We start from the raw sequence: 21,245 nt of genomic DNA on the forward strand, positions 1-21,245 counted from the left end.
CTGGCTCCGCTTGTGGGGAAGTTCTCCTCCGAAAGACAGCAGCGAATGTTTATGCTGTGTTAGGGAGCCTGACGTAACGCGGCAGTAGGGCTGGTTCTCTCCCACTCTGCCTGCCTGCATTCATAAACGGATATGATAAAGCCGCGCTGAATACACCGGAGCAGCGACAACGGTCAGCTCTCAGCATGGCGGAAGAGGACGACGCGAGGATTCGGATTCTACAAAGCCTGCGTGGCAAAATATGTAAGTTTGGCCTCGCAGCTGATTCTCCCTGTTGGACCAAGTGAGTGACCGCGGGGATCAAGCTAGCAGTAGCGAGAGGCAAAGCCGAAGGGGCGCGGTGTGCTATCTTCAGTCGCGGGGAAGAGGCAGCCTGATCATCGGCTGCTTCTGCCGGACCGGGCTGCTGTTCTACATCAGTGTAGCGGTGGTGTGCTAGCTGCGGCTACTAGTTGGCCATCATTTCATTCATGAAGCCCGATGTCGGAGCCACGGCAGCTGTTCAAATAGCGCATTTGAAAACGGAACTGTGCTTGCTTAAATTTGGCCTCTGCTCTTGACTTCAGGTGCTCCATTGGAGCAAATCACATTTGGAGACAACTCTGGCTAGCCATCTTTTAAGTTACCATGTCAGTAGCTAGCGTTAGCACTCACTATTGATAATAATTAACAATATTAAAGCAATCACATTGAAAACAAACGGCTGACAGGTGGTGAGTGGGGAGGCACTCAACCGGCCCATTCAGTTTTGTGTAGGAGTGGAGTTTACTTACGATCTTATTAGACTTGGTATGAAAACATTAACCTGGTAATTAGTTTTTCGACACCTTTGTCATCTTATTTTACTGTTGACAATACAACCCGCATGCTCAAAACACCTTTCAGTGTTTTTGTAGCGATTGGAAAGGCTGACCTGATATATTAGCCTTGGCGTCAATGTACGGTGGCTGAGAAGTGGAAGTAAAAATGGTGAAACTGTCTCTATACAAAAAAAAGCTTTATTTTTAAAAACAATTAAATATTTTTTTGTAAAATGTTTTCTAAATCAAACGTAAATCTTAATTATAAATTGAAATTTTAATATTTTTATTTAGTGTTTTTTTTTTTCTCCATCAATATAACTTTGATTTTTGCAAAACTTGCAAAACTTGCACAACTTGTAAGTTTAATTCAGATTTCTTTTTGTATTTTTTCTAGACACTATATTATTGAGTTGTCTAATCAAACACCACTTCAATTTGTTTTCAATTTCAATTGATGCAACGTTTTACTCCGAGTCTCATCACAGCAGCGTGATGTTTATGTGGACTTGACATGATTTTTTTTGTAAAGGTTCAAGCTCAAAACCATAGGAGCACAACAAGAAAGCGTCAGTTTCACTACTATGAATTAATCAGCTAAGCAGAACAAAATAGAGGAACTCTAATGTCATGTAACTCACATTGCCATCTTATGAAACGGCATTCTTCCACATTGACCCATTGTTCATTTTCCTTTTTCATACGCAATTCTTTTGTGGTTAATCATCTGTGATAGTATAAGATCAGCCATTACACTTTGCAGGAGATATTGTGAAACCAGATGCACTGCAAAATAATGAATGACTTGATGGAATAGCTTGCAACTTTTTACAGGTTGACATATTAAAGAGTTCTGATGGCAACAAGAATGGCTGATAATCCAAGTTGGGGTTTAGTAACCTGTTAACAATCGCACCTAACCCTGAACTATTACCATGTTAGCTTGTCAACTGACTGATCTAATTTGTGACTTTTCTTGATTAGGTCCACACCAGTGTTTAAGCTTAATGACAAGGACCAATTTAGACATCCGTTTCTGTCCCGCTAATCCATTTAAATCTGACATGTTGTGAAGGTATTGACAGCCTTGTATCCGTTGGTTGTTGCATTTTACTACTTGCCGTTTAGTTTAGTTTTTTTGGTATTCATTCATGACGGTCTTGCAAAAAAACCTCATATCCTGTAATCTGGGTCTGTCTGCATGCAGCAGGCGCGTGCAGAAAGTGTGTGTGTTGCAAAGCATTGTAATCACCCGCATGACACTGATTTTGCTGAGAAAGTCTGTCACACGAGTCTCAACATAATCATCTAGCAACATCGAGACTCCCTGGGACTCTACACTAGGATCATTTTGGTGGACTTCAGATCCCAACTCTGGTTCAGGATAAACTCTCCCAGCTCAAGATGGCCATCTCCCATCTGCAGGTGGATCAGAGACATCCTGATGGACCAGAATCCGCATGTGCGTTTGGGGAAGTCTGTCTCAGGGTATCAGCACCAGAGCCCCTCCTGGCTGTGTACTTTTCCCCCTGGCTCTTCTCCCTATACACCAACTGCTGCACCTTCAGCCCCAAATCCGTTAATCTGATCAGTTTGCTCTTCTCTTTGATAGTTTGTTGATTATGGCCATTTTTTGATGAGATCGAGGCAGGTCAAATCACTCGCAAAAATCTTCACACGACCACAAGATAATTTGTCAACATCATCTTCTCTAACCACTAGTTTTCTTTTTCCAATTAAAAGATTGTTCATTAGTGTTGTTTGTAGCCAAGTAGCGCATTCAATTTGGTCTCAGTTGCTTCAAGATGCGATTAATCAGTTCCACACATTTATTAATGTCTCAAGAGTTCAATAAACACTAATCTTCTCATACATAACCATGTTTAGTATTCAACATAGATACATCTTTTATAATTACAGTTTAATTAAGTTCAATCTAATGCAGTCATACATAATAGAAGAAGTGAATTTGTGCTTAGGGATGCTAACAATGAGCTTCTCAATGTGATGCAGGTGAAGCTAAAAACCTGGGACCAGTCTCAGGCCCAAACCGACAAAGGGACCTTTGTACCTTTTGCACCATCAGCCTGGATCAGGAGGAGGTGTTCCGAACCAAGGTGTTTGACAAAAGTGTCAGGTAATTTGTTTTTAACCTGGATTTAAAAGCATTCACAACTGTGACTGACTTCATTTTTGGCATCTTATTCCACATTTACATCAAAAAATGATTTACAGTCAAATGTTGTTGGGTCTGACAGTACTACACATTTCATCGCATGATATGAAACTTAGGTCTTCTCTAGGTGGTGTACATCAGCTGTTTTTTTCTTTTTTATCTCTTCCGATTTCTACGCTGGTGAAAAGAATTTTACACTCTCTGAGGAAGTGTGTCCTCCCACGCTCACCCCCGTGTTTCTCTCTCCACTGCCTCTGTTAAAGCAGTTCATAGTCACTCTTAAGCATCCCTTTGTGTATTTCAGTTGCTGTTCCCTCATGGTCCCGATTGCATTTGGCTACTTCTTTGAATGTTCTTAAATTTGTAGGGAAACGATCTATGACCAGAGTTGTATTTTACCTTTTATTTTCCTAATCACTTAGAGGCCTGTCAAGCCAACATACGAGATGGTGCAGTGTATGGGGGACAACGTTTCTGTTGAATAAAGACTGGACGTGCTAGCCAAACTAAAGTTAAAAAAAAAAAAAAAAAAAGCAAGTTACAACAATAAAATGAAACTTTATCGATGAATGTGTTCACATCGGATTTTAGATTCTCAGCGGGCTTTTGTACATTAGGCTACTGTCATTCATAAATTTAAGTGACTTCAAAATGGTTTGAAATTGAGATATTGTGTTTATGAATTGACATTTAGCCGGCTGAATAATTAACTCTGTTGGAAATTGCTCTTCAAGTTTCTAAAAGGATGCTCTGCCTTTACCTACAGCCCTTTCTATGGTGAAGACTTCTACTTCGAGATTCCACGGCCATTTCAGTGTTTATCATTTTATGTTTATGCCAAGAGCGTTTTCCAAAGGGATTTACCAGTTGGTAAGCCATCATCGAATCTTTGCTAACTTTTTAGTGGCGTTCTAGTTAAATGCATTCTTGTTTGTCTTTTCAGGTAAGGTGTCAATTCGAAAGGATGACTTGTGTAAATACAAAGGGAAGGAGCACTGGTTTAGCCTTCAGCCTGTGGACCCAAACTCGGAGGTTCAGGTAAACCTCATTTCCGGATGTACTGAGACTGCGTAACATTTCTAATTTCTACGTCTCATTCTAAAGCTGTTGGTAATAATTATTGTTCTCATTCCACGTCATGATTTTGAAACATTGAAAAAGCCATATATATATATATTTGTCAAAATTGTGGTCTGTACACCACCACTACTGTACTGCTGTTGCTTTCGTGTTGACTCAAACTGCCATTAGCCCACGCCAGACTATTCTGGGTATGTGCTGCTTCACTGATTCACTCGAGCTCGACTGCAAAGGTACACTGGAAAATGATCAAGGTCTCATTTTAATGCCTGCTCCCATTTGGCTCTTCAGACATTAACTCCGGTTGCTGTGTTTGCTCGGATTCAAATAGTCTAAGTCTGATCATGAGAATAACGTGAGGAGCAGCTTGAGACAAATCATCTGTCACATTCACTAAAAGCAGTTATGAGTGAGTGACTTAATTGGCTTGTCATTTATTTGGTCGAATACTTCCGGAGTCCTTCACATTAATATGGGCCTTAAGTTTGATTGTGCAATAAAATAACTTCACAAACGTTGCTAAATGCCGACCTGTGCGTGGGCGTCTTGTTTGTCTCTATCTCTCACTCTTTTTTTCCAACTTGTTCTCTTGCACTCTGGCACTTCCGAAAGCCTTCACCACATCCGATCTTTGTGAGTGATGACAAAATCCACAGCTGTGGTGGCTCTTATCACACACACTGTACCCTCTGTGACATGAAACAGGAGGTAGTGCTTTGTTTGTTACAGGTCAAGCACTTAGTGAAGGAAACGACAGTTGTTACTAAATTAATTAATACTAGAGAAGGCTGTAAGATTAAACAATCTGTTGTGTCTGGTCAGGTGACATTTGAATAATTGTGTCCATTACTTTTCATGAACGCAAATAAAAAAATAACGAGTACTGTGTACACTGTTCCAACACTGAATCATGGCTCGCTGATGTAACTTTTCACCAGCCACACCTTGTCCTCCTGTCGAACAGGGTAAGGTTCATCTCGAGATGAGACTGAATGAAGTGATCACGGAGAACGGCTCAGTGGGTCAGCATTTACTTGCACAGTGAGTATCTACTCACAATACACTCGTATTTTGTTTGTGTTCCAACATTTTAACCACTTTACAAAAAACTGACATTCATATGTATTTTTTTTTTTCAGAGAGGTATTTATTTCACACTGATTGTGTTGCTGTGGTTATAGTTTAAAGTGGTATACAATTGCATCATAGCATTGTAAACTACTGTAAAAATTTAACTACTGCAATAAAAATATTGTTAGAATAATACATCTGTCAATCCAAATTGAATATGACTTTTTTTTAGTATTTAGCTTCACATCTTGCTCAGATATCTTTGTAGGTGTGGTTTGAAATTATTGGGGAAAAATAAGTGTCATTTTTATATTCCATGATTGTCCTATACATTGTGTTCATCTCCTTGAACTAAATTATGCATTTTCTTGAAGGAGCCACATTAAAATGTTAACAGCAAAAGCCACAGTTTTTCCTTTTTGCTAACATTCCTGCACAACATAGGTCTTACCACGTAAACATACTAATTATAATATATCTTCAATTAAACATTGTATGACATAGGAGGCCTATCTGCTCAGAGCCAACCACTCATCAAAGAATGAGCAAAACTTCCATGCGAATGAGTAATGCTCAAACCTCATTTAGGCCTTACTTATCGTTTGCACTCGCCCTTTTACAATCGTTAAACAGGGTAATGAGAGGAAGTGATGGTGCCTAGGCAGGAAGCCTGCGAGCGCTGTGATTTTCTCTAGCTGTCATTCTCTCACGCTCACTTTGTTTGGTTAAACTGTCACCTGCTCAGTGTCATCTCTCCAATGCACATGCATTGATGACAGCAGGTGTAAAATAAATACGGTTGAGCTCATAAACTGCACGCATCTGCTAGTCATGCTGTCACAGTGTGACTAATCACTCAAGATGATCACAGGAGACAGTCGTGTGGTGGTGGATGAAGAAATAGACAAAGGAGACTTGGGGGAATATTGTCATGACGCCAAGGGACATTGTGCACAAACAACCCGGCCTTCTCTTGGCATGTCTTCTCCCTTTTGCGTGGCCTTACTTAGAGAAGGGCTGAATTCATTCTTACTCCCCAGTGACCCCTGCTTAGCAGCCACATCCTGTTTAGGGTTCCTACACTGTCTGTTTGTTTTCACCTGAAACACCTTTGAGAAAAGTCATAGTCCCTGAGCAACACGAGTCCTACATAAGGGCAAAATGACACGCTTGATTGGCCAACCACTTTCTCTTTTTTTATCATTATTAAAATTCTGGGTACAATAATGATACTTTTAGAATGATCTCATAATTAGGTCACTCATTTTAAATTTAAAAAATAATTGTAAATAAACACTGCTATGACAACGATTCTAAATACTTCATACTTGATAGTTCTCTAGTTTGTGAAACCACCATTGCTAATGTCACATTGTTTCCTTTTTCTAACTATAAAAGTGGATTTTATTGTAAATAAATGTTCGTGAAGAACTACGATTCAAGACAAACACAAGTTGCCAAAGCCGTAGAGCGAGATGTGAGCTAAGTAGCTGGCAAAAGGAGGTTCATTTGCCTGTTTTTATTTTGTGCCATAAAGCAGTTAATAGTTGCTTACAATTAAGCCTGCATTTTCTTTATGATATCTGCAGAATAATAGAGTGCCAGGGATTGCCGCTAATCAGTGGGCAGATTTGTGACCCGTATGCCACTGTGTCACTCGTTGGACCTGCCAGGTAACATTTTTTCTAAATATTAGTTAAATAAGATATCGGTCTTAATCACAAACCTATTAAAATGATTTAACATTTCTCTTCAGGTCTGACCAAAAGAAAACCAAGGTTAAGAAGAAAACCAGCAACCCACTTTTTGAAGAGACATTCTTCTTTGAGGTACGCTTGAAAGGTTTTCGAACCCATTACAGATACTCAAGCTTCAACTTATATGTTGAATTTGTAAACAAAGCACATTTTCATCTTCAGGTCACACGGTCTAGCAGCTACTCCAAAAAGTCTCACTTCCAAGTGGAGGAAGAAGACATTGAAAAGCTAGAAATCAAGTTAGTACATTTTTAGCTCATCTTTCATTTGTGTGTCCTCCCAAAATATTTCCTTTCAAGCAAATTACAAAAAGTAAACGAGAAAATTTGCATCAAGCATGTACTGTGCTGATAGAGAGCCTTGGTTTCTGGTTAAGGACATGTGGGGCTTCAATCAGAATGGACCCATAGCACTTGGTAAGACTAGACTAAATCAAAGGTAAACTTTCATGCATGGATTTGAAGTGGTACTGTTGCATGGATAATTGATTGGCTTTTCTAAACCAAGACCAAAAGCCACCAATGAAAACAATATTTTGAAGGCTTTGAATTTTTAGGTTTTTGACTTGTTGGTTGTGACTTTGTGATGAATGCCAGCAAGATCTTACTTACTGTAATTCACCTGTACAGCATACGTCAGTACTTGAATCTTGTATTTTTGTAGAGTCGATTTGTGGAATAATGAGAATCTGGCTCAAGATGTGTTCCTGGGGGAAACACGGGTACCTGTCAAGATCCTGCGAAATAATCACATACACAAAGCTTGGTAAGGAAACCGGGGCACAATTATTATCACATTTTATTTTGTCTGTGCTTGTCTTACTTACTTGAAGCTTGATAGTACACTGGTTTGTGCACGCATCACTACAAACAAAATATCTCTGTGTTAGGTATCTTCTTCAACCTAAAGGGAATGGTAGCAAGTCAAAATCGGATGATTTGGGATCCTTACGGTTAAAGCTGGCCTACGTCGAAGACACGGTGCTGCCATCTGCCTGTTACATACCACTCTGCAACTTGCTGCTCAAATCTCCAGATGTGAAGGTAGGAGAATGTAAAGTAGAGCAATAAGTTACTTCATTTCAAGCTGTAAACACTGACGTTCTCCATTTGATGTACTTTATGTACAGTTATAGTATTTTTGCTTAATTTCTTTATTCAGCCCGTCACCTCCTTCACTTTGTTTTCCCTCCTTTCAGCCCATCTCAGCATCATCAGCACATATCCTGGGGGACATTTGCAGAGAGCGATACGAGGCCGTTCTACCCATGGTTCGACTGCTGCTGCATCATAATCGCTTTGTGCCTTTTGTCTCTGCTGTGGCAGCATTGGAGTTGGACAACACTCAGTGAGAACCTTTAACTTTGTTAACCTTGCAACAAACGAATGTGAAGCAATTCAAACGATGATCATTTTTTGTCCATACAGGGAGGCTAACACTATCTTCCGTGGTAACTCGCTAGCAACGCGCTGCATTGATGACATGATGAAGATTGTGGGAAAGACTTACCTCGCTGTCACGCTCAAGCCTGTAATAGATGAGGTACAAGAGAATACAAAGTTAGACTTGAAGTTGTCACTGAGCAGAATATTTTTACGCTGTAGTTAAAAAAAAAAAAAAAAAACATTGACCATTTTTGTCAAACTGTCTCAAATAGCTCTCTTTGTTGTCACAGATCTGTGAGTCCAATAAAACTTGTGAGATTGACCCCAATAAACTAAAAGAAGGGGACAATGTGGAAGTCAACAAGGTAGATATTTACTTATCTAATAAACTTTGTAATATTCAGTATATATATATTTTTTTGCAAACTGCAAGCAAGACAAACAGTAAAATAATACGGACATATAATTCCCCTCCTTAAGATGTTGTGTATGAAATTAAAGAATGATATTGCCTACTCTCAAAGCATTATAACTTTTCAGTATGGCACAAGTACACATTGCTAATCTACCACTTACGATCATACTGTATATTGAAAAAATTCTCTCTGTAGGAGAACCTACAATTTTATGTCCAGAAAGTCTTCTCGTCGATCACTCAGTCTAATGCCAACTGCCCGCCATCAATGTGTGCCGTCTTCAGGTCACTGAGACATTTAGCCTGCAAGCGTTTTCCAGGTAAATACCCTTTTGTTTTCTTAAAACCTTTCCAAACAACTCCAAAATGATTCTAGTGGAAGCAAGGCATGTGCATATTTGCCAATCGGAATCCAATTCCAGAAAATTACAAAAATTTGATTTTCGGTTTCACATGGTGTGTCGCTAAAATTCATTAACATGGTAGTTTGATGACATTGGTTGCTAGTAGCAAAATAATCTTTGATCATAAAGATTACTGTATTTGTAAAAAATAAATAAAATACAAAAATAGGTTGACCTTATGAATGTAATTAGAATGATTATCACATTATTTTGTTTTGGAAATTTGTGTTGTTTCTTCCCAGCTGACCCTCACGTCCAATACTCGGCTGTGAGCAGCTTTGTGTTCTTGCGCTTCTTTGCTGTTGCTGTTCTTTCGCCACACTCCTTTCAGCTCCGCTCCCATCATCCTGTAAGTTCACGACACCATGACTGAAAAAGATCCATCTAATGGGTTGTACTAAAAGTTCTAAAGAAACCTTTTGTTTTTACCCAAATGTTAAATCCTAGGATCCTGACATCTCTCGAACCCTCACTCTCATCTCAAAAACCATTCAGACTCTGGGCAGCTGGGGCAGTTTGTCCAAAAAATTGGTAAGCACCATCGTTCACGTGCAACTCTTTAAAGTCAATTAATAAAGTTTACGGCAACTTTGAGGTTCTTTAAAATAAAGGAAAAACCCAATCACATATTTTTCTTCTCCCGCCTTCAGTCTAGTTTCAAAGAAACATACATGTATGACTTCTTCAAATCATTCCAAGAAGATAAATGCATTGAAAAAGTAAAAAAGGTATTTTTCTTCTATAATTTACATCTATTTAGTTATCTCCTGTTTCTTATTAATAGTCTAAGTACTACGTTTTGTTCTCTGACTGTAGTTTCTCGATGAAATATCTTCCAATGTCAGCAAAGAGTCAAGCGGCTTGGAAGACGCAGTCGTTCTGAAAGAGGGGTGAGTTTTTTTCGACAACTGTGGAGCCAGGCAGTCTGACAAAAGATTTTGGAGCTAGTTTTGGCTTCATTTTTAATTTAAATCATTTTACTTTAATTTCATCAAACTGTATTCTAACGTCACCTCTAGACCTTGCACATGAGTTGACGTATCCAGTGAATCTACAAGTGTATTCAAAGTAGAAGAAAGCAGCATATTGGTGAATTGAAAGTGAAACGGCATGCTGGTGACTCTTTAGGGAAGTCCAGAAACGGGCCCAGGGGAGAAAACGCCTTGGCAAGAAAAACTTCAAAAAGCGATGGCTTCGAGTGACTAACAGCGAGCTTTCCTACCACAAACAAAAAGGTGAGAGCGATATAGTCTTCATTCCGAAAGCTTCACTTGAGTATAGGTGTCCAATATAACAATTTTAGTGGCCTCTCGTAACAAATCAGAGCAAATATAGCAAATCTAAGTCAGTGAGCTGGATTGTAAGTATATATTTATAAATCATTATAGTGATTGTGTGAAGAGCTGACTGCTGTCAATAACAAAAGGAAAGGAAAACGATTTTGGTTAAAAAGTATTCGATCATTTGGGTTTTTTTTTTTTTTACTTCAATTGTGTAAACAGATGCCCAGAGCTAAAAACAAAGGTGACTTTTCGAAAGCACTACTGTTGTATTTTCCCCTGACAGTAAGTTCTGCTTCTTAGGAAAAGAAGCCGACTGTATCATCAATGTGAAAAATATCCAGGCAGTGGAGAAACTTGACGAAAGTGCCTTTAACCGTAAAAATGTAAGCCTCTTACTTAACAAGTGATTCTTCCCTAAAAATATTTTTTTTTCCAGTCTGACTTCAGAATGAAAATGTTTCTGGTGTGTCAGATGTTTCAGGTCGTTCATGCTGAGAAGCATCTGTACGTGCAGGCAGGAAATTGCGTGGAAGCCTGTGAGTGGCTGGACGTCTTGGGCCAAGTCAGTCGCTGTAACGAGGGCCGCTTAGCCACTTTTCATCCGTCCAACTACAGCGGCGGCTCTTGGCAGTGCTGTAAAAGCCAAAATAGCTGCTCGCCAGGCTGCAAGCCCTGCACCATGTGAGTGCCACCAAGTCAACCAATCTAATGGTCTAGTTTACGTCATTTAGATCAAAACAAACACAAAGCATCGGTGGCTCGCTCTCCTCAACAAATCTCAGCACTACTCAACTTTATTAACTCTGCTGTTTCAGCACCATGCAGGCCAACCTACAACTGGACATCGACTGTGATCGGGAAACCGAAAGGATTTTCTCGCTCCTCTCTGCAAATGACACCAAGTTGCAAAACATGGAAGGTCAGTGTCTAAGGCAATACAAATCAAATGTAGTCTTCCTGGAGATACCTTCAAGTTATTCATTCTCAATAAAAATGCATGATCGCCTTTTAAAAGTGGATTACGCAACATTGTATGTACTCTTCTTAGATGCGTGTGCCAGTTTGGCGGTGTACCAGGGCCCCCAGAGAGAGCAGGAGGAATTCTCCAAGTTTACTATTCAGGAACCTAAAGAGACCTTTCAGACGCTTAAACAGCTCCGAAACATCATGGAGGAGCTTCAGCGGCAGCACGAGATCCGAAATGACACTACGGCGCAGTACGGCAGTTTGTGAGTATTTGCCGCTTAGCTGCTTCTCTTCAAGAAAAAATAAAATAAACGGTGCTATTTATTTTTCAGGGACAACCCGATAGTGGGAAAAACCTCCTAGATGAGCTGTGCCTTTGCACCAGCGAGATCACACCAGTGACACAGGTTGGATGTTCTTCGGGAGTCCCAGTGAAGAAAGCCCAACGGGGAAAAAAGAAGAGCTTCGACTCCCAGTCAGCGTTGCAGCTTTGATATCCTAAAAACGGGAAGTTAACTTGTTCATTCCTCTGCACAGAACCAGACAGACTGCCATTTTTGTTGTTATCGTCTTCATGTCCCCCCCTCAGCTTCGTAGTTCTTTTATAAAGAGCCTCCTTCGTAGTTCACGTCCACAGCTGTGTGAGTAGGCTGCTAATTTAATTTTATTCACTCAGTTTTAGTTGAATGGCTCTGAGGATGGACCGTCTAAACACTATGATGTTTTAGCATCTTTCCACCTCTGAACAAATATGTACATTTTCCAAGGTACAGAGGGAATAGCCAATCTGCCTTTCTTTGGATGTTCTTTAGCAGGACATGCTGAGGGAATGAATAATGCAAAAGCACTTTAATATTTCTCCAAATGAGAAACTAATTACTGGATACTTGGTGTATCAGCGTTCCCCATTTTGATCAGTTACATGATCCTGATTTTGTCTTTTCAACCCTGTATAGTAAAATTTATAGCTTGGTTGATTTTATATTTTTCTTGACCAAAGACAATTTCATAGCTCTGACTTGAAAACAAAATTAATGTATTTTGAATACGACTATTTTAAACGTGGAAAGAAATGTAATATCTATATATTTGTGTAATATCTGTTTTAATAATATATCATATATTACTTTTTTCATGACCTGTGGCAGCAAATGATTTTTTTTTTTAACCTGTTTGTGACTCATATTGGTACGAAACTAGTATCTCAACAGGTGACTACACATGAAGGAAATCCAAACTGTGTAATGTACGCATTTCTTGAGACCTCTAATGGAAGAATCTGTTCATGACACTTCTGAGGCTTCACTGCCACAACATATTTTTTTTTTAAATTCCACAAAGGGAAAGAAATATCAAGCAACCAAATCCGGATATTTGAAAGCACATCATTTTTCAAAATGAATCTGTGCCAGTGAAATATATATTTTTATACAGCATTCTCCTAATTCAGTTGTGTTAGTGAGCAATGCCACCTTATCTTTTATGGCCTGAAATCTCTATATCAGCTCCCTTTCATAAAGCATCACATGAAACTTGGATTTTTATTGAAATTGTGACCATATGGAATTAACCTTTTTTTTCCCCCCTGTTGTTTTGGTAGATCTATTGGAAATTTATTTCTCATGTTTTTTATATTTAATGCAAAAAGAGAAGATTTTGTAAGGCCCCACGCCCCTTTTTTATGCTATGCTATTGATGTCAAGCTGGTACAACACCCTGTTCACTCTTTTTGCAGGCTGTGTTGTTTTGCAGACTGAAAGGGGGAACCAGATTCTTGAGGCAGGAACATTTCAAACTCAGACTCTGTTATTGCACAATATGCTTCTGTAGTTTTAAGAAGGGACCATAATCTTGTGGCTATAGTGTCCTTTATTTGTGCACATTAGTATAATTGTATGTTTCTGTTCTGTTCCTGAAAATCCATGAGGTACAGTATGGTTTTATTAAAATAATGTGCCTGTCACTTTTCTGTTAAGGGCAGTCTTTTGGTAAAATACAGCAACTGGCTTTTTTTTTTGCCATGTTCATAGCAATATTTATAAAGTAAAAGTAAGTGAACCGGGAAAAATTAATCCAGATGGGAGTTAACATCCTCATCTGTTGTGTTTTAGAGAGACAAAACAAGGTCCAATTGCATTTTGTGACAGAATCAAAAATATATTTTAAAGCACATTGCTGTAATTTGATAAAATACTGGATATCCATGTGCCATTGTTATTTGTTGGATGTAGTTCACTTCTCATGACACAGGTCATTCCCTCTGAATGTCTCTATAAATGTCCCTTTTTTTTTTTTACACATTTTTTTATTTTCTAAACTTGGTCTATTTGTGTCAGTTTAAAGAAATGTACAATAAACATTCTGCCAAAGCTTCTCCTGTTCGTGGAACATTCCCAGACAAACATTTTCAATATTGTCATAGTTTGTGATGTGAGTGTATAATGCCTTTAGTTCATTTATATATATATGAAGGCTATGTGGGAGGGTTTCATTCCATTTGAATTGAAAATAAAGTTTGGAACAAATATGAAGAGTTAAGTCAGCCTAGATGTCTATTTTGGTACTCAGAATTTGGATGAGCCAATGGAATGTGGCCATGTATGTCAACATGGCAAATAGTAACTATATACTTGAGAAATATATTTGCACCAAAAGCAACTTTAATTTTTCTCATGCTTGCATAAGAGTTTACAGCAACATTGTTGTTTTGTTACAATTATAAATATTGAAGACAAACATTTCTAATCACCAAATATGTGTAATGTGTGAATGTGCAGCATTACCTTTTTGCACGTTGTAGAAAGCAGCAACGGACAGATCTGACACATCCAATATGGCGTAGGCGCTGACTCACTTGTCTTGCACTTCCGCGTCTCCTAACTGTGGTAATGGTCACCGGCAGTTGGCCTTTCACGTCCATTTTGGTTGTTTAAGCTAATCCTGCTAGGCTAACTGCTGTGGCTTTCGGAGCTGATGCAGACATGGATGACGGTGACGATCTCGGAATAGTTCTCTCGCACAACACTTCTGGCTCCAAATCGGGCGGCGACAAGATGTTTTCACTAAAAAAGTGGAATGCTGTTGCTATGTGGAGTTGGGATGTGGAATGTGATACTTGTGCCATTTGCCGGGTGCAAGTGATGGGTGAGCGTGTCGACACTAGCTAGTTTAGCCCAGCTACTCTCCACCGAAATGCCGGTCGTTTACGGTAGTTATAACCACCTTTCATCTTTTATAGATGCTTGTCTCCGGTGCCAGGCGGAAAACAAGCAAGAAGACTGTGTTGGTAAGGTGTTGTCAACAAACACACACGCTAATTTTTCGCCTCTTGTCAGTTATCTCAACTAAATGACATACAGTGAGTGGGTGAGCACAATTTTAGCTAACAAGGGGGTCCTCGATTTACGCTCCGGACATACGACATTTGGAGTCTACGAACATCGCGCGTCACAAGAATGTAACATTTATGCAAAAATTACTACAGTGAATTAAATAATTTAGTAATTTCCTATAATTAAGACTCTTCTTAACGATAGCTTTGGCCCATTTCAACCGACGTCCACATTTGAGTTGCTTATCATACAGGGGAGTGGGGACCCCTGCTACATGTGCACACTGCAGTGATACATAATGCACAAATTGAATTAATCAGCCCGCATTCGTTCAAAGAGTTATTTGACAGTTTGTTTTAGATCATGATAAGGCTGTGATTTGAATTGCATTAAATCATATGCTGAATTTTCTGCAACTTGGCCAGCTAGGAGTGCAGATAGCACAAAGTCTTTTTTTTTCCTATTAAAAGTATGTGCCAAACTACTGCTTGTTGTGAACTGAATTGACTGTTTAGCTCAATGTACAACATTTTGCCCTGTTTTGTTTTGCAGTGGTTTGGGGAGAGTGTAACCATTCCTTCCACAACTGCTGCATGTCCCTTTGGGTGAAGCAGAACAATCGCTGCCCCCTCTGCCAGCAGGACTGGGTGGTTCAGAGAATCGGCAAATAAGGCCAGCACCTTGGCGACGTGATTCAAAGACGTCACCTACGGTGGACACAGATATGGCCGTGATCATTGCGACGCCCCGTGCAGAGCCGTGGTCGACAACTCGCCTTGGCCATTTGATTGCATGTTCCAGTACTCCCAGTGTCAGAGGCAGGCAGTAAACCAACCAGGTGGATCCCACAAAACTCTGACTCACGGCTCACGATTGGTGTGCAAGGACACAGAGTCATGAGGAGAAAGCGGGTGACACTTTGCAGTTTGGGGTCATTTATTAGCTTTTCAGGTTTTGTTTGTGGAAGTGTTCGCCACACGTTAAATATGTGACTGTAATTTTTAGGAATAAAAGTTGGTGTAAATTGATGTATTTTGCCTCTTTATTTGAGCATTTTATGGCATTGTATTACCAATTTTAAAAACGTGGTCTTGTTAGCATGCTATTTATTAATATCCCACTAACCACACAACTGAAATAATGGCTGAAATATTTGAGCAATCTAGAAAACCATTCAGCAATGTCCTATCCTCCAATATAATTGGATTTTTTTTTTTTTTATCTGTCCCAGATTCACACTCACAACATTGACTTAAATGGCCTACTTAGAACATCTACTTAGCTGGTCAAACTATCCTTATTCCTCTACATAGCGTGCCTATCAAGTCGTGCGCTACCTTTTTTTTGTAGAAGTACTAGCACATGCATGGCCACTTCATCTTGTGTTCAGAAAACATGCTCAATTCAACATCCTTATAGGTCAACATACTTTGCAGTTGAAAAATCTTTAAAATATTAATCAAAAAAATGTGTTGATGCGTATATTATTTGAACGACACTGAAAGAAGCACATGGATCATTGCGCAAGTGGTCATTGCGTGGCTGGTCGGTGTACCCATACATGGTCTGACTAATTCCTTGAAATCCATTGAAAGACTTAAATTTCACCTGAGTCCTGCCACCTATAACGTGAGGTTACAGCACACGTATTACTCACATGAACTTGACGGCTCCTAAAATAGGCCTGACTAAATCCTCTTAACTTCAAACCACACAAGTTGCTTTCCCTCTGGGCCAACAAATCCCAGAGGATAGTGGCACTATTAATGCTGTAAGGGGTGTGTCAAGACTGCGGGGATGCTTGCGGGTGCTCTCCGGATGCTTGGACCATGTAGAGGATTGGTTTAAGGCCCCACGGTTTACAGGTGGGGCCACAGTATGAGCGAGGTGCTGGTGAAGGAACTGGTGGCCAACACAGTCTACCTCAGGGCTCAGCAGCTGGACCAGAATGAGCTGCTAAAGGAGAGACTTTCCCTCAAACTGCCCCTGCCGAAGAGCTTCTCAACTCTGCAGGAAGCAGATGGAAAGCAGTACGAGTCACTTTGTGAGCAGCAGCCCATCGGCAGGGAGTTGTTCCGGCAGTTTCTCCTCAGTTGTAACCCCCAGTATGCCGCCGCCGTTAAGTTCCTGGACGAGCTGGGAGAAAGCCACTTTGCCGAAGACGACGTTGAAGAAAACGCCAGGCGGGACCTCATGGCTAAGTTCTGTAACCCTGAATCCAGGAGCTTTCTGTCTTTTCTCAAAGAAGACGCTGGGGATACAAGCAAGCGCATATCAAACTACATTTTCGACGAGTCCTCGGTGAGCCACATGAGAGAAGCCACAAGAGACTTCCTGCGAGGAAAACCTTTCTCGGAGTACCTGAGGAGTCCGTTCTTTTTCAGGTTTCTGCAGTGGAAGGAGTATGAGCGACAGAAGATTAGTGATAAATACTTTCGTGAGTTTCGGACATTGGGGAAAGGTGGTTTTGGTGAGGTAGGTGTCCAAAGCAAAACTGTTGCGAGAGAATATCAGATTGTAGTGTAAATAAAAAGTGTTTTGTAATGCAGGTGTGTGCAGTGCAGGTGAAGACCACAGGAAAGATGTACGCCTGCAAGAAGCTGGAAAAGAAACGCTTGAAGAAGAAATGTGGCGAGAGGTTGGCCCTTCAGGAGAAGAAGATCCTGGAGAAGGTTAACAGTCTTTTCATTGTCAACCTGGCCTACGCCTACGATAACAACACCCACTTGTGCCTGGTCATGGACCTGATGAATGGAGGAGACCTCAGGTTCCACATCTACGAACTCGGAGAGCGCGGTCTCCGCATGGACCGCGTGGTTTACTACGCAGCTCAGATGACCATGGGCCTCCTTCACCTGCACTCCATGAACATCGTCTATCGTGATTTGAAGCCGGAGAACGTGCTGCTGGACGCTTATGGCCATTGTAAACTATCTGATCTCGGATTGGCTGTCGAGCTGCCAAATGGGAAAACCATCTGCCAAAAGGTCAGTCTGGTGGCCTACTCATTGTGTGCAAGGAAAAATGTAAAATTATAATTAGAAATGATGCTCCCAAGCTGTAAAAGTCGTGTCACTGCAAAGCTACCATAGCATTATTTTCTGGGAGTATGCTTACGTCAGCGTTCAGCATATGTGTTCATCCCTGAGTGCAAGGGGTTTACCAGAAATAGATACAGTAGAATGGTTCTTAGTCCAGAGTTGACAGACTATAAAGCACTCCGCATGTCCCAAATAAATCCTATTAAAAGCTGGCTAACTTCTAGTGACGGGAAACTGAAGCTTCAAATTTGCTTCATGAAACTGCTGGCAGCCCACTTTTGAACAGACTGCCATGGAGAGGAATGTAAAAAAAAAAAAAAAAAAAAAAAAAAAAAGGTTCGCAAAGCAAATTTGAAGCTTCATTTTCCCATCACTAGTAGCACTTTCTAGGATTTCTTTCTTTACTTTATGGCTCCACTTCATAATATCTCCTCTCTGTGTGTCCGCTCATTTGTTCAGGCCGGTACAACCGGTTACATGGCCCCCGAGATCCTGAGGGAACAGTACTACAGTACATCCGTGGACTGGTGGGCCCTGGGTTGCAGCATCTACGAGATGGTGGCCGCTCGCCTGCCTTTTCGAGATTTCCGCGAAAAGGTGCAGAAGAGCGAGGTGACCCGCCGCACGCTTGAAGACCTGTGCAAGTTTCATCACAAAGGATTCGATCCAGCTAGCAAAGACATCATCTGTTGCCTCCTTAAGAAAAAAGTAGCACATCGCCTTGGATGCCAGTAAGTACAAATACATTCTCAACCAATGCAAGAAGTTTGGATCCATCATATCTCCTCCCCTCATAACTCTTGTTATTTTTATAGCAAAGATGATGACCCACGAAAACACCAATTTTTCAAGAGCATTAACTTTCCTCTCCTGGAGGCACAGCGGTTGAAGCCCCCCTGGGTGCCCAACCCCAACGTGGTGTACGCCAAAGACATTGACCACTTCAACGACACTTCGGAAGTTGGTGACATTGAACTAGATGCCAAGGATGAGAACTTCTTTAAGGAATTCAGCACCGGTGCAGTCGCAGTCTCTTGGCAGAAGGAAATGATTGACAGTGGGTTGTTTGGGGAGCTCAACAAGCCAGAAAGGAACGGCCATGACCGAGCGATGCCATGGAACTCAAAAACGTGTGTCATTTTATAACCCCCCTCCCCTCCAAATATGGGATACTTATACTTGATACTGGTTTCAAAAATAATCTTTACACAATAACTCTCCCTACCTCTAATAACTTTAAAACTGCAATCCATTCTCATTTAAAAGTTTGACTTCAATCAGTATTGTGCCAGCAGGTTATCGACTGATATTCTAATAACTACCACTTCGTGTAAATGCATTTTTTACCGGCATATTATTAGAATTTTTTTTGTTTGCAGAGGAAAAAGTTTGTGTACTTTTCTGCAGCACTGCTGGAGTAAGTGCACTTTGCTTTGTTTACATGCAGTAGTAGTTAAATCGCAGTTACGATAAGTATTTGTATAAAGAACACTCCTAGGCCTTAAAAAAAAGTGCCTTCTTGTGCAGCGTATGATAAGCTATTGCTCAATCTTGTTAATTTTATACAGACACGGTTTGTAATTGTAACCCCCAAATTACAGTTTTGTCAGTCCCGTCATAAACCAGATGGCTTCTTAAATATGCCGGTAATCGTGATGAACGTTTTCTTTACTGTAGCTCACAGATTTCATATGTGGCGTGTAGTAAAAACAAATTCACCACTAGATGCCGCTAGACATCCACAAAAGCGTTTCACACTTGACAGGGACATCAAAAGTGCTGACTTTGTTTTGACTTTTTCTGCTAAGAGCCATGGTATATATTTCAATATCCTACGTAACTTCACTAAACGATTCAACGACAGATGGGAAACAAAAGGTTGAGGTCAGCATTGCATTGCTGCTTTAAATCCTAAATGTGTCCCTTTACATGCTTTTCATGGAGCTATCCCACATGACTTAATGCCTGCCTATTTATTATGATTAAATATCAATATTACCAGAATCTAAATGATGTATTTTCTGATGTGTAACTGTGCCATGAAAAAATAATTGCCCTCTTACTTTTTTGCAGAGTTTCCCCGCAAGATCATCCAACAAATGTGTGCATCATTCTCTTAAATTGCTGCTTGGAGCTTTGGAGGGTGTTTTACTAAGATGACGTATGTTTGGGCAAGCCCTGTGAAAACTTTGTGTTGAATGACGCAACGTTTCAAAAGCGGAAAAGCCCGAGCCGCATTTTGTCAGCCGTGGTAGATGATATGCAGAGACTCTAATCACATCATAACATTAGGTACACATGCCCAAGACAATAACAACCTTCCTCTTCTAATATCATATATTAATTCAATTGTTTATTATTCTGGATGTATTGGTTAGACTGTCATTGGGTATTCTGTGAACTGTGACCTTTGGTCTGTGAGGGCGTAGGAGGTGAGAAAACATCTATCGGTCAGGACAGAGAGGTCATTGACTGTGCGAGGAAAGTGAGAGCCACTCATGCGAGCGTCGAACCAGTTAAGGGGAATGTTTCTATTTTAACAACAATGGTGACAGCTAGCCAGCAGAGGTCAAGGTTAACCTACAAGAATGAAGACTCAAATTAAGACTTGGAAGCAAGTTATATGACTATTGTTGTGGTAGCAAGGTCACCCCCACTTCTCCACAGGAAGTGTTTATTTTTTGGTTACCGTTCAATTTGCTGTGCTTCATTGCTTAAATTCCTCACATTTCCACAAATAAGTGAATTCCTGCTGTGCAATCTAACAGGATCTGTGTGTGTGTGTGTTGCACCAATATGCTTGTGTGATTCTTTCCATAGTTTCCTCAAACCCTGGGCACACAGTGCTCGAGTGGACATAGTTAAATAAGCTCTCCCGCTCTCTCTCTCTCTCTCTTACACACACAGACTCACACAAATAAATACACACGCAGACGTCGCTTTGGGGCCATTTCTCAGACTTGCCGTCATTTACGGGAGACTTTCCGTAACACTTACTCAGAGCAACATCAGTTTTTGGGCAAACGAGGACACAGCTTGTAAACAGTCCAACAATAGCTCATCTCTCCACCAAGCTCAATTGCTTCAGTGCAGAAATCTGTCTGTCATTTACAGCCATTATTATTCAAGTAGAAGGCTGCCTTTGGTGTAAAGTAATCCCTCTTGTTAGTCGTAAAGCTCGTAAAGTAACTGTGGAGCCATTGTTCTTTTAGACTAAGGACATATGTGAGATTTCTTTACTTGGTTCACTTACGAAAAGATGTTTTTTTTAGTCACCATTGGAAAATAATTCATATGATTAAATTAGGATAATACATCATAATGACGTCAACATTGCACACAAATCATTTTTGAAGTCTTTCAAACATCACCCTTCCCCTCATATCTAAACACTGCTTACTCCTCACCTGTCGCCCTAAATAAAATCCCCCCCAAATAGAAAAACCCCAAGGAAACAGCTATAAGTTCAAGAAGTCACAGTATCCCGAAACCTGAGTCAGCTTGAGTCGTTTAAAGCTGCCTGATGTTCCTTAGC

At 40.4% G+C, this 21,245-nt stretch overlaps 3 protein-coding genes across 3 annotated transcripts; all 3 read left to right on the top strand.

Annotated features, from left to right (window-relative positions):
• Positions 1 to 13,710, top strand: rasa2 (RAS p21 protein activator 2). Its single transcript, XM_061281111.1, has 24 exons — positions 1 to 243; positions 2,814 to 2,937; positions 3,743 to 3,846; positions 3,920 to 4,014; positions 5,021 to 5,097; positions 6,717 to 6,800; positions 6,884 to 6,956; positions 7,047 to 7,123; positions 7,548 to 7,649; positions 7,774 to 7,927; positions 8,083 to 8,231; positions 8,312 to 8,426; positions 8,560 to 8,634; positions 8,881 to 9,004; positions 9,331 to 9,437; positions 9,536 to 9,619; positions 9,739 to 9,816; positions 9,905 to 9,978; positions 10,217 to 10,323; positions 10,672 to 10,754; positions 10,844 to 11,052; positions 11,187 to 11,290; positions 11,420 to 11,600; positions 11,670 to 13,710. Exons 1-24 carry the CDS (start codon positions 186 to 188, stop codon positions 11,698 to 11,700), a joined length of 2,469 nt encoding a protein of 822 aa, XP_061137095.1. The 5' UTR covers positions 1 to 185; the 3' UTR covers positions 11,701 to 13,710.
• A 544-nt stretch (positions 13,711 to 14,254) lies between these two features.
• Positions 14,255 to 15,697, top strand: rnf7 (ring finger protein 7). Its single transcript, XM_061281113.1, has 3 exons — positions 14,255 to 14,481; positions 14,576 to 14,623; positions 15,222 to 15,697. The coding sequence occupies exons 1-3, from the start codon at positions 14,319 to 14,321 to the stop codon at positions 15,338 to 15,340; spliced, it is 330 nt and encodes a 109-aa protein (XP_061137097.1). The 5' UTR covers positions 14,255 to 14,318; the 3' UTR covers positions 15,341 to 15,697.
• Positions 15,698 to 16,450: 753 nt separating this feature from the next.
• Positions 16,451 to 18,856, top strand: grk7b (G protein-coupled receptor kinase 7b). The gene is made up of 4 exons (XM_061281223.1): positions 16,451 to 17,144; positions 17,219 to 17,656; positions 18,170 to 18,441; positions 18,526 to 18,856. The coding sequence occupies exons 1-4, from the start codon at positions 16,548 to 16,550 to the stop codon at positions 18,854 to 18,856; spliced, it is 1,638 nt and encodes a 545-aa protein (XP_061137207.1). The 5' UTR covers positions 16,451 to 16,547.
• Positions 18,857 to 21,245: the final 2,389 nt, after the last annotated feature.

Source organism: Syngnathus typhle, linkage group LG6, assembly GCF_033458585.1.
Source record: "Syngnathus typhle isolate RoL2023-S1 ecotype Sweden linkage group LG6, RoL_Styp_1.0, whole genome shotgun sequence".
NCBI classification, from domain to species: domain Eukaryota; kingdom Metazoa; phylum Chordata; class Actinopteri; order Syngnathiformes; family Syngnathidae; genus Syngnathus; species Syngnathus typhle.